Source organism: Chinchilla lanigera, unplaced genomic scaffold (assembly GCF_000276665.1).
Source record: "Chinchilla lanigera isolate Chin_1 unplaced genomic scaffold, ChiLan1.0 scaffold00036, whole genome shotgun sequence".
NCBI classification, from domain to species: domain Eukaryota; kingdom Metazoa; phylum Chordata; class Mammalia; order Rodentia; family Chinchillidae; genus Chinchilla; species Chinchilla lanigera.
This window is the reverse complement of record NW_004955437.1, coordinates 9,448,594-9,466,034: the sequence shown is the minus strand read 5'-3', so window position 1 is coordinate 9,466,034 and position 17,441 is coordinate 9,448,594. Positions and strand designations below refer to the sequence as shown.

The window sequence follows — 17,441 nt, the reverse complement described above, 5'->3', positions numbered from 1 at the left end:
CTTTTACTCTTTAAAATAAAAATAAAAAATAAAAAAAAACAAAAAGGGACAAGTGTATAGAATATACAAAGAACTTTAATCAACAAGAAAAAACAGGCAACCCAAAATAAAATGGTCCAAAATCTTGACTGAGATTTTACAGAAGAGGGTATCTACATGGCCTGGAAACTTATGAAAAGTATTTATCTTCATTAGGCATCAGAGAAATGCAAACTAGATACACAATGGAATCCTGCTACACACCAACCAGAATAGCAAGACAAAAAGTACAAAAATATCAAATTCTGATAAGATTGTAGAGCAACTAAAACACTCAGACACAGCTGGTACCATAGTAGACTGGTACAATCACTCTGGGAAACTGTTGGCAGGATCTACTAAAACTGTGAATACGCCGACCTTCCACTGTCAGATAGCCACCTGCAAGAAGTTTGTTCTTGGGTTCACCAAAAGTCACATTCACCCAGCACTACTTATTACAGTCCCAAAAGGAAATGGTTCAAATTTCATTTTTTTAAATGTGGCATATTCACAGAATATTATAAAAGTTCAAATGCAGGAAAAAGTCATTTCTGGTGTTAGATGACAGGATAATGACCACCTTTAATACAGAGATGTGTGTCTTTTAATGCTATTCTCTTGAGCAAAATCTGGTCTCAGAATTTTTTTCATGTCAGGACTAATAATAAATGAACTTAGGGAAACAAGCTATTTCAAAACAATATGTACAGTATTATTTCATTTGGTTAAATGCAAATAATACTTATCTCTGGATTGTGGAAGGTATTTATTTTCTTATTATGTTATCTATTGTTTCTTTTTTCTACAATGATCACATTACCTGTCATTGTAGAAAATATATGTTGGGTTTTTTTTAAATAAAATTTGAGCTAGGTGTGCTGGTACACACCTGTAATGCCAGCACTTAGGATGCTGACACAGGAAGATCACTGCAAGTTTGAGACCAACTTGGGCTACAAAGTGAGTTCAAAGCCAGCCTGCACTGTATATCAAGACCCTGTCTCAAAAAAGACAAAAATAAAATAAAATAAAATATGATTATGAGCCAGGAGTGGTGTCACACACCTGTAATCCCAGCACTTGGGAGGCTGAGGCAGGAGGATCATTGTGAGTTCAAGACCAGCCTGGGCTACAAAGTGAGTTCAAAGCCAGCCTGAACTACGTAGTGAGACCCTGTCTCAAAAAGACACACACACAAAAAATATATGATTATGATGTTAGGATAAGATAATGAGGAGAGGGCTGGTACTTGAATGCTTTAGCACACTATGTTCAAAACAAGCGCTAGGTGAGGCTCTGTTACAGTCCTGGCTTTTACTAGGTCCCCATAAGGTAGGGATGGGTGAAGAAAAAGAATGCAATAGGAAAGTGGGTGTGGCTCAAAAATCATTACACAGAAGAAAAGTGGAAGCTATAGGGAGAGTCAAAACTTTCCTGATAAGGCAGGGTGTGGCACGCCTATAATGCCAGCCCTCAGGAGGCTGAGGCAGGAGGATCACTGTGAGTTCGAGACCAGCCTGGGCTCCAAAATGAGCGCAAGGCCAGCCTGAACTGCATAGTGAGACCCTGTCTCAAAAAGCCAAAAAAATACAACTTTGCTGATCTCAGCTATGACACCTTGCCCTACCCCTGCCCCCAGGCCCTCTGCTCTACTCCTACTTCATGTGACAGTCTTTCCCACCTTGACTGACCTTTGTTTCAATTTTTCCCTTCAACAGGGCTGCCTTTGCTGATTGCAGCGTTCTGTGGTAGATGGATGCCACAGTTCTCTTGCTCTCCCTATCTGTCGATGCCACTCAAGCTCCCCATGCATAACTACTCTTCATCCCCCTGCACATGAGGAGGGTATCAGATGGTGGGCTGCTTCTCTCTTCATCAAATATGCTGTGCCATTTAATGAGCCTGGATTTTGTCATCTATGAATCAGAGTAAAATAACTAGAAAAATCTCCCTTTAGGTTTACTACTCAGGATGGAAAAAAATATTTTACCACCTCATTAAAGAACTGAGCTGTGAATTCTTTTCATTTCTTATGCAGCTCCAGAGGAACATACTGTTATGTCCTACAAATCTGAGGAAAGACTAGTGGTTGCATTATACTTTTGGTATGTCAAACTTGTAAAAAGTGCTATCTCTAGAACTGCCCTATTAAGCAGCTTATATTTAATTTAGCATTTGTTTTATCTCATGTAATCTTCACAACCCTATAAAATAGTTTCTATTTGTTCCACAAGTATATATTTCACTGTTACTATGTGTCAGGCACTATGCTAAGTGCTAGCGATATGAGAGTGAACAAATAAAGCTTCTGCCTTGCTGGAGCATTCACAGCTGGCGGAGGGATACATATTACACGAAACAAATGTAAAACTGCAACTGTATCAATACTAAGTTGGAGAGGTATGCAGAGCAATCCGGGTTTACCTTGGAAATGAAGTTTCAAGTGAGTTTTACGAAATAAGGACAGGCATGGTGTTGCACACACCTGCAATCCCAGCGTTCAGGGAGGCCGAGGCAGGAGGATCAAAAGTTTAAGGAATTCTGGGTAACTTAGTAACTCAGTAAGGCCCTGTTTCAAAATAAAAAATTTTAAAAGGACCTGGGCCTATAGCTCGGTGGTAAGCGCTTGTCTAGCTTGCCGGAAGGAGGGAGGATCACCTACACGGTAACTAAAGAGGAGGATCGAAGAGAAGAAAGGACTTGCTAATTTTATCCCAGGTCTGATACCTGTTACTCAGCGCCAGACTCTCTAATCATTTCATCCCCTCCTGTACAAGACTAGGTCCAGTCACAGAAGCTGAAAATCCACAGCTCTCTTGGCCAGAAGAGGAAGCCTATCTTAAAAAAAAAAAAAAAAAGGTGGGGGTTGATGTACTTGACTACCAAGAGAGACTTCCAGGAAACCAAAGCAACCTTAGAGACTGGGGTCTGAGGACTGCAAGATCCTAGGAGACCACTCCTAGACCCTCGGAACGGAAAGAAGACTTGACACAGACGCCTTCCTCTCTCCTCTTCCCCAAATCAGTTAAGGGAGAGAGCGACGGAAGAGCCCGCAGGGACGGAGCCCCAGACCCTGCCCTACCGCTGCTGCTGCGCGCGCAACGCCCCGGAAGCGGAAGTGCAATTGAGGTTACGGCGGGTTCCAAAATGGCGGCCCTCATGGCGCTGGTGTCCGGCTGCGGGCAGCTGTTCCGAGGGCTCCTGGGGCGCCCAGCCGTAACCAGCTGGGCTCGGCTACCAGCTCGCGGGTTCAGGGAAGGTGAGTTCCGGAGCCCAGAGACCTCCCATTTCGAAATCGAGAGCGGCAGCGAGTGTTCGCGTCAGCCCTGCTGCTTCCCTCCCTTCGTTTTCGTCCGGCGATTCTGAAACAGCGGAGGTGCTGCCCCCCCAACCCCCGCCGCCCTATTCAGACTCTTAGTTGTGTTACTTGAACTCCTGTCCCTTGGTAGTGTCCTCGGGAAGTGGAGTGGGACAAAGAGAAAGGCCTAGTTAGTTACTCAGCGGGGATAGAGAAACCCTCAGCTTCAGACCTCGGGAGTTTTCAGTAAGAGGCTGCATGTTCATTTTTTCCATATTCTCCGAATCGCTGCCTCCTTCGTTAAAACCTCCCTGGCCCGTAAAAGAAGGAATCTGGATACCTGCCCTAGAGCATCCCTTTGCAGTTTCTCTTTTGAAAATGCTGTGATTTGATGGTGCTTTTCTGCCCGAACCGCTAGTCCCCCTGAGAGTTGAAGGCCAGGGTGTAAAGCTGTTGAAAAGTTGTAGCAGAGGCAGATGCTGCTCTGCGTTAATACTGTCTTGAAGAGTAGCTTGATACTAACCTCAGCTGAGAGGCTGCAGAGGGCCAAGTACTGTGCTTCAAGCTATGACAAGATTTTGAAGACAGAAAATAGCCCTTTTCCCGAGAAGCTTGGGTTCTAATACGATAATATGTATGCACGCCAGTAAATGTGAATTATGCATTTACATGATAAAGTGTAAGGAGATTCAGTTAGGGAAGTAGCAACCCTAGTTGGACGTTTTTGTTGAGAATGTTTCTTAGAGAAGGATGGAATTTGGCAGAGAATGAAAAGGCCTTTTAGGAGTGTGTGGCCTGCCTTTGTGTACTCGGAAGCAGGAAAAAATGAGTGATGTGCAAAAGAAGTGATACGGTTTTTTAAAAGATTCTGGTATAGTATTGGACAGCCAGTATATCTGCTAAAGCTGAGAGTTAGCCAGTGAAAAAAAGAGCGTTGTTGTCAAAAAGGACAGAAAAGTCCAAAAGGAAGAGCCTATGAAGGGACGGTGAAGTTTGTCTCAGAAGAGGTCTCAATTTTTAGCTTTCAAACAGCAGTTTCAGTAGAGCGGCACAAGGACGTTAGTTTGGAGAAATCAAAGAGATAGTTGGAGAAACAGTAGTACCAGGCATGCTTGAAGAATTCAGCTATGAAGGGAAGATAGAAAAATTGGTAGGGGAAAAAGTCAGGATACTGTCTCCTTAATGTTGGGCTAATCCATTAATTTTAAAAAGACACCAGAGATCATGCTTATGACAGAAAGGACTTGGATAAGATATTTCATGTATTCTCATGCTGCAAAATTAGTCCTGGCTCATAATATTTTTAAGGGTATCTGCCAAGTATCAAATACTAATAGCTATAAATTGCATATGTCTTATATGAAATTCAAAATTAAAAGTTCTTTGCTATATTCCCAGAAGAAACACAAAAGAATAGGTTTTGTTTTGGTTTTTTTTTTTTTTTTTTTTTTTTTGGTTGGTTGGTTGTTGTTTTATTTGGCAGTGTAAGATATGAATTTGAGGTTAGACAAGAAAAATTTTTAATTGGAGAGTTTGTGCAATGAGAGACTGTATAATCATGTGAGGTTTTTGTTGCTTTGTTTTGTTTTGTTTGAGACAGGGTCTTGCTGTGTAGTTCAGACTGGCCTTGAACTCACTATGTAGCTCAGGCTGGCCTTGAACTCATGGCCATCCTCCTGCCTCAGCCTCCTGAGTGCTAGGATTACAAGTGTGTGCCACCACACTCAGCTCATGAGTTTTTAAAGCCCACTTTTCCATAAATGCTTACTGTTAGTAGCTCTTCTGCTTATTTGTCACTGTCACTCTTAAATGTTAGATTGAATTGATGTGATGTTACATGAAGACACTGTCCTAGTTTGTATTTTGGGAATCACCTGTCTTCAAAGTCTCTAAATGGGAGGAAAAAAGAACTTCCTTTTGATGATTTATCATTTCTGAAGTATGAAGCATTACACATATAGCTAAGTTGCATTGGTCCCAGCTGGTATATTTGACATCTGAATAATAATATTATACACATAGAATTTAAAGTTGTGGAAAGGAAGCTAGGCCTCTTGCTGAGAATAGTCAAGTGTTGCTTTTCAAAAATAAAACTATAATTTTAATCAGAGACCATGGGACTGAGCACCAGTGTTCCTGTCTGTGAAGACTTGCAGTCTGCAGCAGCAGTTCTCAACCTGGGGCAGCTTTGTCCCCCGGGAAACATTTGGCAGTGTCTGGATACATTTTTGGTTGTCATAACTGGTATTACTGGCATCTGCTGCGATGAGACCCGGGATCCTACAAAATGTCTTGCAACACACCGGATAGCTCCCCACAACAAAGAGCCATGTGACCCAAAATATCAGTCCTGCTGCTGCTGTTGAGAAAGCCTGGTCTAAAGTTTGACAAGAGGGACACACAGAATCAAAAAAAGATTTTTATGGGAGAATCAAGACTGGAGGGGGACAAAAATGCGGTAAGTTATGTGCTAGGTTTTCCACATACATTTGTTCAGTCATCTTACTTTCACAGTTGAAGAAGCCAGTTCCAAAGGTTCGCTGTGACTTCCTCAACATCAGTTATAGGTGATGGAGTTGGGAGCAGAGCCAGCACTTTTCATGCTTCCCCAGGAACTTCACCTTGCTGCTTCCCGGCAGGGCCTCCCTGTGGCTTCCTCGTTCCTGAAAGTTCTTACCAGTTAACTTACTGAAAACCATTTGGTGCCTTCATGGTTGGCACTGACAGATTTAGCAAAGATTGTGTTAGATGCTATCCCTGCATTATCACTTAGAACTTCTTTGAATGAAATGTATTTTAAAAAGAAAACATAAACATAGGATTATATGAATTGACAGTCATGATCGATGAGATACTTTCAGCGGAGTGCAATGAAATGAGAAGAAACCAAAGGGAATTGGCTTCATTTCTTCCAGTTAGCTAAGGGGACTCTGGACCTGATATCTCACACACAAGGATATGCTAGGAGGGTAGGCAGCTCTATAGCTAAAAGCTTTGAGGAAGAAATGAGCAAGATAAATGCTTCAAAGAATTCAGGGTGTGGGGTGCACATCTGTAATCCTAGCTACTTGATAATCTCAGGCAAGAAGATCACAAGTTTAAGGCCAGCCTGGGCAACTTATTGAGGCCCTGTCTCAACATTAAGAGGGCTGGGAAGGTAGCTCAGCGGTGGAGTGCTTGCCTAGCATGCTGTAGGCCCTGGGTTCAGTCCCTAGTACCGGGGTGGGGTTGGGGTTGGATTGTCCAGAGGAACATGCTGATGGAAAGAGATTTTTTTTTTGAGGAGTAATGACTCCTTGCTCTGAAGCCTAGGGCAGAGGGCTAGTCCCTCTGGGGTCCAAGGGAAAAGAAGGCAAGGTGATAAGAGAACTAGAAAACATTAGTGATAGAATTAAAGAGGGACTAGGGGAACTATGCTTGAGGCAGGAAGTTGTTTGAGAAAAGCAGCGATTGGCCAAAAGTGCTGGCCTACATCCATCCCAAGGAGGGCACTCTGCTCCTTGGCCTGACATAAGACTGCCAGGGTGCCTTCTAGCCTTCAATTTATTCATTCCTTCATCCACTGCTTAGGACCTGCCTTCCGCAGATCTTTCCAACAAAGATCTGGGTTTCTTTGGGTGCTGTGTGCAGCAGCGGCCTGCACTCCTCATTGGTCTTTCCTCCCTCCCCTTACTAAGCAATTGGGCGTTATACAGCTGCAGCCCACTACATGTGTGTTTATGTAGTCATCAAGGTCTTCTTTGTTCATTGCAATTTCACCAAGATGTTGTTTGCTCCAGACTCATACAGTTCCGTTATCTTGGACTCCGTCCTAGGCCAGTATTTACTGAAGTACTCAGAGGACCTCTTTACGAGGCATGGGCTTGATTATGGTGAAGTTCCCATGCTTGGTTTAGCTTCCTTTCCTCCTGTGGGGCAAAGACCGTGCCTTTCTGTTCTGTTGTAACTCCCCATGGTGGGTAGAGCCAAGTTGTATACCCCATGGGCGCTCAGCGAATGTGTTGCCTCATTTGGGACAGATTATTTTATGTGTATGAGAAGTGCTGTCCTGAAAGATTTTGGCTCTTAGCTTGAGTTTAGAAAACTGCTTCATCTCTTTGCTTAGTTTACTTGATACCGCTGTATCTCAGAGCACAGGGTGATTTCATCTTTTCCTAAACAAGTTTTCTGTTAGTGCCTAAATCTCTTGGTCCAGCTTTTCTTAGCAACCCCCACTTCTCTTGAATAGAGTGGAAGCCAGGGACAAAATGGATCTCAGGTTTTGTTTGGTTTTGACATGTTTTTCAATGCACACTGAAAATCAATACTATTTTGATTCCTATCTCCTGTTTCCAGAGGCTTAAAATCTACTAAGGGCCTCACTGGGCTCCAGCCGTGCCTTCTTCCCCTGCAGACACCACCCAGATCAGCAGTCAGTGATCAGTCTTGTGCAGTCTCTGTCTCATGTGAGTTCTCAGGTCATTTCTCTGGTTTGACAAATTGTCCCTTAGATAAGCATCTGCCTATTGTTTTACCCACTGGCTCCTAGCAAGGCCTGGCTCCCAGTTGTGCATGGAGAGCTGTGAACAGTGAAGCTTGCCACGGGCTTTGATCTCTGCTCCAGGGGCCAGTGGGATGACTTCAGGGCTTGGGTCCTTGCCGAGAGTGATGTGTGTTTTGTTAGACTTGTTTACCTCATGGTTAGGACCCAAGTGCCTGCCCGGAGAAGGGAACCACATGTTTATTCTCTGTTTTGGGGCATTGTTCTTCGCTGACTCCACTAGTCCCAGAATGTCTCTCTGCTTTTATTTCCTTGGGGCTTCTCAGCAACTTTCCCCCTACCTGGCAGTGATCAGACTTGCTCAACCTCAGGCCCTTTCCCAGCATGGTTTTTGCAGATTTGCAGTTTCTGGAGTACCTGGAGCCCGGCTGGGCTGGGAATATGCCCTCCTTCTACCCCCATGTCACCCCAGGCTGTGTCTGCAGACTGACACACAGCAGTGACCTTCCCTCCCCTCTGCAGCTGTGCTGCCCACCAGGTTGAGTCTCACCCACATCCCGTTCTTGGGTTGGTCTCTGTTCTGTACAAGTGGATCCGTGTGTGGGGTGACGCAGTTTCTTTTATGCGGAGGAACCTAGCTTGCCTGTGAATTGGTTAGTGACCACAGTGTTCTCTAGAGGAAGCCTCTGGGCCTTGCTGGCCCTTATTTCTGCTTTGTATGTCTGGAGTTGGACACTGAGGGGCTCTCAGGTTGGTGTTTTGGAGTAATGAATGGATTGCCCAGCAAACAAACGGGGACCAATTCCAAGCAGTCTGTGTCCAATTAGGTGTCGGTCACAGAGCTCAGTGATCACAGATGCTGCTGTGGGCCTCTGGCTGGGTTAGATTTCTCTTTTCTCCTTAGACAAACCCTTCTCTTTGTATTGTTTATTTTATATTGCAAAAGCAATATATGTTTATTTTAGAAACTGGAGAAAATGCACATAGACAGAAGAAATCAAAAGCACCTACTCCGTGAGGGATAAGAAGCAGTACAACCCTGTGGGTGTCTCACGCATGCACACAGAGCTGTCTGGTGCCTCCTGTGATCCCTGGCGCTGTGTACACCGGTGGACGTTGGCCTAGGGAATGGCCTACAGTGTTCACTGAGTCTCACAGTGCAGGACCGTAGGCTCTTTCTGGTCTGTGTCTTGCCTTGTCCAGTGCTGAGTAAAATCGTGGTAACCAAGCTGCTATTTAAATAGGGTTTTTGTATCGTGACAGTTTGCGACCTGTGTGAGCCAAGTGTTCTCCTGCAGTACTTAGTGGTGAGGAGGTGACTGTGGAAGTATTCCACGCCCTAAAAATAGCTAACATTTATTGAGCATTTGCTACGTGCCAGTTTCTGTGCTAACCGCTGTGGCTTCTCTCTGTCTAAGGACACTAGAACAGGAGAGAATCTTCAACGTGGGCCGTTAGCTTGGTTCTGCCTTTGGCTTGCTCTCGGCAGTGTAGCTGTACGTCCTCACTAGGTATAGGAAATGCGCACAGCCGGGCGGTTGTGTTCGGCTATCTTGCCTCAGGTTCTCTCCCACTCCCCAGACCTCAGCAAGCCCAGGCTGAAGGAGCCACTCCCAGCTTGGAGTGGCATTGCAGTCCTTCCCTTCTGTCACCTCTCTAGCCTGCACAGCAATGTGGGGCCCACAGGAGAAGGGTAGAGAAGAGCAGAGCAGAGGTGTGAACTCCCACAGCTGTCTTCTTGCAGATGTGTGTGAGAAGCAGGGCCTGGGGCGAGCCTAGCAGGCGCTCCACCCTGAGCTATAACCCCAGGCCTTCCTGCAGAATGAGCACAGGACTCTGGGGCTGCATTTTAGCAGCGAACTCACCTCATGGATGCGCTGCTGTGGGGCCACCGTTAGCTCAGTGCTGTGTTTTAGAATGAGGCCCTTCTCAGTCAGAGCCAGCTCTAGTTCTGTGAAGGGACACTGCAAAGGGTACTTTTGAAAAGTCTTTCCACTGCCATCCCCTGCCAATTTTCAGGTCCTTCTCACCAGCCGCGGTGGGGCAGGATCTTGTGAGTTCTTTCGGACAGACCCAAGATGAGTCTCAGCTCATGAAGGCAAAAACATGTAGAGACCCCTAACCCTACCAAGCATTCAGGGTCTCCCCACCAGCGTCCAGGGTGCAGTCTTGGCATGAGGGGTGGGAGCGACCCTGCACGCTCTTGTCCCTGGTGCGGGTGGTGGGAGAGTGCAGCCTGAAGGTTCCTTGTTTCTGCCTGTGTTTTTGAGCTGACATGATTTTTACCCTTTGTCTCCACAGTGGTGGAGACCCAGGAAGGGAAGACAACTATAGTAAGTATCATTGTGTTGGCCTCTCGGAACTTCTCAGCTCTTGGAGCTGCCTGTCTGCTCCTCGGAGGGAGGCAGAGGCCCACACCAGGCTCCTGGCTCCTGGCTCCTGGCTCCTGGCTCCTGGCTCCTGGCTCCTGGCTCCTGGCTCCTGGCTCCGCTCCCTCAGTGTACTATTTTTCAAGCTGTGTGCTGTAGTGTGGTCAATCAGGAACAGTTACTCTGCCTGGGCCGAAGAATCCATTATGATTAAAGTGACCTATGGCATGACGAGGTCTCAGGGGGCTTTGCTAATATATTCTCTGGCAAATGATAAATCCATCTCCCAAAGGGGAAACTAAGGCAGTGAAATAGGCTAGAGAGCCAGAGTAAGTTGACTCAGCACTAGGGTCCCTTGTTTCTGCTCAGAGTAACTAAGCTACTCCTTAAGTGACACCTTCAAAAGGTAACCTCCAGCCCTGGCCACACTAGTAAGCGCCCTGGCTTGTCTGCTGGGAAGAAAACCAGAGCGACTCCCCACCTCCTCGCACTGCTCTCCCTCCCCGGGCCCCCTTACCTCCTTTCCTCTGGGAGTCATGGGGTCTAGCTTATCCTATAATCCTTGCAAGACAGCGTCGTTTTCACGTGGCCTGCCGTGCTGCCGAGAAATCCTCCGCCACTCCGGAGCCCTCTGTAACTTCTGTGTGGGTCAGGGATTTAACCTTCCGGCAGGCAGGAACCCAGTGCTCCCTGAGGAGTCCCTTCTCTGGGTGAGCCCTTCGGGTCAGGGTACTCCCTCGGCCTCCCATTAATTAGCCTCATGCCATTCTGACTTCCAGGGGCCCCATTCCCTTAGGGCATGTCTTCTGGTTCCATTATTAAAAGCCAGAATGAGCATTGGCCCTATGAGTCCATGCAGGACAGAGGCCTGTGGCTTGAGTGTAGAGTGCTTTTCCTGTGGGACATGAGTCTGCTCCTTGGGGATGTATGAGGGGGCACTGCAGCCCTGGAGAGCCATCCTTGCCTGGAGAGATAGCCGACTTTGGCTATTACTGTCCTCTGTAAATAAGGCCAGGCACCTGCACAGAAGTTGTGGGAGTGAAAGGAAATGATGTCTGGCCTGTTCTTAGTGAAGAGTTAGGCCTGTAACAGGGAGTCGGTAGATGTTGGTGCTGTCCCCGGCCACTGCAGTGCCCCCTCCCCTGGGGTTCACCGTGCACCTGTGAGTTCTCTCCAACACGCAGTGCTCCTTTTCCAGCAGCTGTGGACGCCACCGCAGGAAGGTGGTCAGCAGTGTCCAGCACAGCCGAGCAGGCTTCCTGCCCCTGCCCCCTGGGACGTTGCTGCTGCCCTGCAGAGCTCAGACCTGACCCAGCCCCCAGTGCCAACACCCAGACCCATGATTTACACCACAGAGTTGTCCCAAGGCTGTGTCACAGGCCACAGCACAATGCAGAGGTCATTTCCTATGTGGCCTCAGTGGGTTCCAAAGGCGGCATCCAGAATGGTAAAAGCAGTGAGGCAGACCAGGAATATGTCTACCGTCTGTGTTTTTGTTCCCAGAACAGCGCGAACAGGTACCGGCCCATATGGCCTTCTCCCATCAGCACTATCTGGAGCCATCTGGAGAACTCCTTGTGCGGCCACCCTGTACAAATAGTGTCCCTGCTGGATGCCAGTAGCACCCCTCTCCCCGGCATGACCATCAGGTGTCCCCAGATGTCCCCTGAAGAGAAAAATCACCTCTGGTTGAGACCCACTGGCATAAAGCTAGAAACTGTGGTCTCGCCCAGGGAGGACACTGGGACAGGAGGGTGACTTCCTTGGGACTGTTGGTTCCTGCACCACCTGAAACCGAGTGCATTAGTACTTGTCCCCAGAGGCAGGGAGGAAACAGGAGGCCCTGTTGGACTTGCTTGATTGAAGAAGGAAAGGTGACACTCAGCCATTGATACAGCAAACCCTTCCCTCCCGCCCAGCCCAGTATTACGTTCAGATCATTTCCTCCAGCCCTGAAGGCCACCAAGCCACATCCCTGTGGCCACCTCAAGTGGTGGTGCTGGCCCTGACCCTCACACCAGCTCTTTCTCTGCCTCCTAGATCGAAGCCCGCATCGTAGCGACACCCAAAGAGAGTCCAAATCCCCCTAATCCCACAGGCCAGTGCCCCATCTGCCGCTGGAACCTAAAGCACAAGTACAGCTATGAGGTGAGTCCGCACAGATGCGTGTAGCCCATGTGTTACCAAGGTCCGGGTCCTCCCTCTTCATCACTGCTGCTTCTCACAGAGCCACCAAGATGGCAGCATTTGTCCAGTGGCTCAGCCCTGGCTACACATGAGAATCACCTGAGGAGCTTTCAGACCTAGTGCCCCAACCCTGTAAGCCCAGCACTCAGAGGCTGAGGTAGGAGGGTCATAAATTTGAGCCAAGCCTGGGAAACTTAGTGCGATCCTGTCTCAAAAAGGGCTGGGGATTTAGCTCAGTGCCGAGTACTGTAGAAAAGGAAAGCTGCCCCAGCTCCAGCTCAGACAACTGCAACAGACAACCTCCTGGGAGTGGGGCTGGGCACCGCTGGAAGCTCCCCGTGATTCTAGCAGGGTCCCGTGACTGCAGGCAGAGCTGGTAGCCACTGACCGGGTTCATGGGCCGGTTGCGCCTCAGAGCACTGAGGTTGGGTTCTCCAGGGATGCAATCAGGCCTGGGCTTGGTTCCCCCCTCTCTGATGGGGCAGCTCGAGTTCTCACTACCCTGGGAACACATTACTCTCTCTCCATACTGGAGCCTCAGAGCCCTTGATTGCCCCAGAGCTGGAGTAGCCACTCCTGGAAGAAGATGGGGAGCAGTGCCCAGGGGTCGCGACTGTGTGCCCTGTGCCAGGTCCTTTATGGGCACCCTCACCTTGTCATTTAGTGTCCTTGAGAGCCCACGAAGGAGGGATTTTTCCGTCCTCGTTTCACAGATGAGGGTACTGAGGCCTGCAGAAGCAATGAGCTGCTCAGGCCACCCCGCTAGGATACAAATCATCCGGTAGAAGCCAGGCAGAGCCAGGGTTGCTGGCCCCTGTAGAGATGCAGAGGGCTGGGCTAGGATGCAGCCCAGAGACCGCATCTGCCCCTCCAGGCTCGCTCTGGTGATGTTAAGTGCTCTATTTTGGGGCTATAGGCAGCTCTGGCATGGACCAGTTTGACCTGCAAGCTGTCCCTGTGCCCCTTTGCAGGATGGGATGACCACAGGCAGACAGCTTGACCTCAGGTCACGCAGGGTGGAGGGAGGGGCAGTGACCCTGCCCCAGGCCTTTAATGCCAGTGACTGTGCCAGCCTGGTGACATGGCAGTGGGATGTGGGCCTGCTTGGAATCCAGCTGCTGATAGGGAGATGAACTCATGCCTGTCCAACCACTTGGGGTGCTCTTCCTGCCAGCACCTGCAGGAAATGCTGTGGCTCTATGTGCAGAGGGCACCTCTTCCCCTGTCAGGTAAAAGCTGGGGTTGGTCTCCTTTGTCCCCTGTTGCCTGGCAGCCAATGCCCCATTTATGAGCCCTGTGTTAGACCAACCCTGGCTCTTCCCATCTGATCCCAAAGCTTAGAGCGGTGAGAATGGGGGCCCAGGTCCTCCGGGGATAGCTGTACCCTGAGGCTGATCTGGGAGAGGGAAGGCAGAGATGGCTTCCCTCTCTCCTCGGCTCTGTGGTCCTCTCCTTCACCCACCACAAGCAGCCTTTGGGCTTGCGATGGCCCAGAGGAAGCCCAGGAACCCATTCCCATCTGCTCACGGGGATGTAGAGGATGGGCCTCCTACTTGGAGGGCTCACCTCCCATGGGGCCCCCTACTTGGCATCTGGGCCCTCTCCCACTTCAGGGGCTCACAGGAGGGCCACCTGGTTGTGCTGGGCCTGAGCTGTGGGTGCTGACACGGCCTCCCCTCCAGGAACACCTGTCCTGCCACCAGCAGGACGTGCCAGTGCAGGGAAGACTGGCCCTTCCAGAGCATCTTGTCTCCAAGTCTAGTAGGGGGGCCGGCAGGGCCCTCTGAGTGGGGTTAACTGTGTTGGAGTAGAGGGGGCAGAAAGAGGGCACAGCTCTGCGGGGAGCCGATCGCCGGACTCACAGCCGCTGCCTACGGTCCCCCAGGATGTTCTGTTGCTCAGCCAGTTCCTGCGGCCCCACGGCGGCATGCTGCCCCGGAGTGTGACAGGACTGTGCGTGGAGGAGCACCGCAAGGTGGAGGAGTGTGTGAAGATGGCCCACCGAGCAGGTAGGATAGGCGTGGCCCCGACACTCCGGGCTCCCCAGCCTCCACACTGCGGCAGCCACCCTGCATTCTTCCTCCCCAGGTCTGCTCCCGAATCACAGGCCTCAGCTTCCCGAAGGGTTTGTCCCGAAGAGCAAGCCCAAGCTGAACCGGTAAGCAGCGCTACATACCCCACAGGAGCTGCTGGCTGCAGCTCAGAGCCACGTGCACCCCGCCCGCTCAAGCCCCCTGCCCCCATCACACCCACCATGGCACGGCTATGGTGCCTCTGCCGCCTTCCATGCTGGCCCCAGCCCTTCTCCTGTCCTGCCCTGTTGGCCTGGACACTGGTGAAGAGCATAGGGAGGCCTGCTGATTGGGCACAAGAATGTGCTAAGCCTCTGTGCATGACCTCACACAGGGTTGCTATGGGGATGTCAGAAAACTTCTGCAAACTCAGTCCTCCAGCTCTCTCCAGCCCTGGGGTTATTACAGGACAGAGTGAGGCCTCAGAAACGGGAGTGAGGCCTCAGGGGTAGGACCACTGTGTACAGCAGTGTAAGTCATGCACTGCACAACGTTAGGCCAGCATCCCCATAGCCTGGATCCCAAGTGCTGCTCCCCAGAGGCATGCAATTGGTGGTCTTCACCACTTCCTGTGTCAGCTCAAGAGGTCCTCGGGTTTATAGACCCTGGGATCAGCCAGCCCCCCACCTAAGCCTGGTGGCCCCCTTCAGTGAAAGGGTCCTTGGCCTGACCGTCAGGCGGTGCTGTGCCTATTCCTCTTCTCCCACGTGATCTCCCCACGCTTGGGCCCTTCGGTCTGTGATGTGCCCCATTTGGCATAAAGCTGCATCTGGAACGTTGACTTGAGGGTCCTGTGTTCCCTCCCAACAGCCCGCCCTCCTCTATTCCCTCCCACCGCCCCTGGAGTGAGGAGGAGCTGAAGGTGGCTGAGGCTGAGCTTCTGGGCCATTTCCTGGCTGTGGGGTGGAGTGCGCATCTGACCCTTTGCCCCCTGTGCCCAGCTCCACCTGTGCCCCCGTCATGAGTGGGACCAGCTGCTAGCATGAAGGGCAGGTAACCTCTTTCCCCCTGGGGCTCCCCGCTGGGCTACAGCCTTTTGGGGGCCCAATCCCTTCTCAACTATTAGGGCACTTAGCAGGTCCAAGGACACCATACAACCTGCCCACAGTCTTGGAGGCCCAGGCAGTTCCTTCCCATGCGTCCGGTGTCCTTTAATGTGACAGAGGATTGATGATGTGTGAGGTCCTGGGCTGCAAAAGGCCACTCTGAGGGAGGGGTCCTGGCTGCCAAGGAAGCAATTCCTTCTTAGGACTCTGCTTCCCCGAGGTCCCTGAGCACCATGCACTAACCCAGGCCCTGCTTTGTCCCCATAGGTGGGACAAAGAGCCTCTGTGTGTCCCAGGGAGCCCTATCAGCAGCTGCTCCACAAGGCCCCGAAGCCCCGCTTCCCCCAGATGCCCCAGATTCCCCCAGGCTGGGAGAGGATAGCTGAAGGTAGGAGTGCCGGGTTGCCTTGGGGTCCTCTTGGAATCCCAATGAGCGCCCTCTTTACACGGCCTGCCCCATGTCCTCACACTCCACAGTGGCCATCAGGTGGTCCCTTTCCTTTGCCCCAAAATGATGACCATGAAACATGCAGTCCCAGGACCAGGCCTGCACAGTCAGCACCCCGGCGGGGACACCACTGTCCAGGCATGTACATGACCTCCCCTCCCTACTGGCACATGAGGCACAGGGCTAGAGCAGAGGACTGAGGTCAGAGTAGCCCTGCTGAAATGCATAAATCAGCAACCATTTTTCATTTTTTCATCCAAAATGGTTCAGCCAAGGTTATTTGTTTCTTAAAAAACTTTTCATCTGAGGGTCTCCAGGGGTGCCAGGGAGAGCCCGACCTGGAGCGGGCCATAGGGGTTTCTGGCCTTGTCACGGCTGTGCTTGTAGGATGAGGGTGGGCCTTTCTGGACAGGAACCAGGTCTCGTTCTGGACAGAGGAAACCCCATGTTTCCAGGAACTGGCAAGGCTCTGGTCATCCCCAAAGGAGGCCAGAGGGCCATGGGCGGCCACCACCTTTCCCACCCCTCCTGTTCCCAGAACCTCCCTGGGCTGAGGCCACACCAGCTGTTCCTCATCCTGGGTCAGCCTGTGCCTGAAAGGGTCCTAAAGGCCGGGTGGCAGAGCAAGCGGAGGCGGTCGGGGGAGGCTTCCGGGCATCGATGCTCCCATCCCTGCTCCAGCCAAGGCCACTCACACATGAGCCCTGACAAAAGATCAGAGGAGCTCTGGGCCACCCAAACTGGCCACACCTGGCAGTGCCAGTATCTATCATAAGACGTTGTAGTCATTCCCAGGGTGCTTTGAGAAAGGACCGCTGGGGAGAGGCTGGCATGGCCTTGGGGACAGTGCCCAGTGCTCATCACCACTTCCTGTGCTTTCTCGATAGCTACCTCACCCGCTGGTCTCCACGCTCTGTCAAGCCCATCTATAAAAAAGGCCACCGCTGGGACAAGGTGCGCATGGCTGTGGGGTCACCACTCCTGAAGGACAACATCTGCTACTCCAGCCGGCCTTGGAAGCTGTACCACTGACTCACACCTGGCCCAAGCACCTCCTGACTGCCCCACCAGGCCAGCCTGGCCCCCTCCAGCACCCGCGGCACAGGGGACAGTAGGACCATTTCAGTGCCTGGGCCTCACACAGCAACGGTGGTGGCCTGACGGCTGTGGGCTATGCCCAGTACTAGGGACAGTTTCACTCTAAGGATTGTCATTCATCAGCCAGGCTCACGGCCTTCCCGCTGACGGTGTGCTCTCTGCTGGGGAGGTAGGGGCCCTGGGTACCACTGGGAAAGTCTGCCACACGGTTCCCGCTGCCAAGAACAGCACTGTGCTCTAGTCTTGGGGCTGTAGGAGGGAGGTGCAAGAGCTGCATGGTCCACACGTCACTCTCATCTGAGCCTCAGAAGCAGCCATCCTCACGAGTCCCTGGCTGTCACCTCCCACCATTGTCTTCCGTAGCAGTGTCTCCGTTACCGTATTACATTTCTTGGCCACTGCTTTGGAAATAGGTTTCCTGG

The 17,441-nt window shown here is 50.7% G+C and overlaps 2 protein-coding genes and 1 long non-coding RNA gene across 8 annotated transcripts in view; 1 reads left to right on the top strand and 2 right to left on the bottom strand.

Annotated features, from left to right (window-relative positions):
* The window catches only part of LOC102013759, a 6,608-nt gene extending 3,762 nt beyond the window's left edge, over nucleotides 1-2,846 (bottom strand). The window contains exon 1 of one of the 2 annotated variants that reach the window (XR_261869.1): nucleotides 2,749-2,846. This is a non-coding gene — a long non-coding RNA (uncharacterized LOC102013759). Of the gene's footprint in view, nucleotides 1-2,445; nucleotides 2,545-2,748 lie in introns of those variants that run through there. The other variant, XR_001235074.1, reaches the window with a different exon arrangement.
* A 314-nt stretch (nucleotides 2,847-3,160) lies between these two features.
* Nucleotides 3,161-17,423, top strand: Mrps18a (mitochondrial ribosomal protein S18A). Of its 4 annotated transcripts, none has more exons than XM_005389786.1 (7): nucleotides 3,161-3,280; nucleotides 10,101-10,132; nucleotides 12,209-12,316; nucleotides 14,241-14,364; nucleotides 14,444-14,513; nucleotides 15,741-15,861; nucleotides 16,809-16,896. In XM_005389786.1, the coding sequence occupies exons 1-6, from the start codon at nucleotides 3,169-3,171 to the stop codon at nucleotides 15,853-15,855; spliced, it is 561 nt and encodes a 186-aa protein (XP_005389843.1). In that variant the 5' UTR covers nucleotides 3,161-3,168; the 3' UTR covers nucleotides 15,856-15,861; nucleotides 16,809-16,896. The 4 variants fall into 4 exon arrangements, with proteins under 4 accessions (XP_005389843.1, XP_013372401.1, XP_013372402.1 ...); XM_013516947.1 differs by lacking the exon at nucleotides 15,741-15,861 and adding an exon at nucleotides 15,238-15,416 and having other exon boundaries at nucleotides 16,809-16,893; XM_013516948.1 differs by lacking the exon at nucleotides 16,809-16,896 and adding an exon at nucleotides 15,238-15,416 and having other exon boundaries at nucleotides 15,741-15,801.
* On the bottom strand, nucleotides 10,139-14,896 carry LOC106149110. Of its 2 annotated transcripts, XM_013516946.1 has the most exons (3): nucleotides 14,609-14,896; nucleotides 13,008-13,169; nucleotides 10,139-10,808 (listed from the first exon to the last, which is right to left on the bottom strand). In XM_013516946.1, exons 1-3 carry the CDS (start codon nucleotides 14,747-14,749, stop codon nucleotides 10,722-10,724), a joined length of 390 nt encoding a protein of 129 aa, XP_013372400.1. In that variant the 5' UTR covers nucleotides 14,750-14,896; the 3' UTR covers nucleotides 10,139-10,721. The 2 variants fall into 2 exon arrangements, with proteins under 2 accessions (XP_013372400.1, XP_013372399.1); XM_013516945.1 differs by lacking the exon at nucleotides 10,139-10,808 and having other exon boundaries at nucleotides 12,332-13,169.
* Nucleotides 17,424-17,441: the final 18 nt, after the last annotated feature.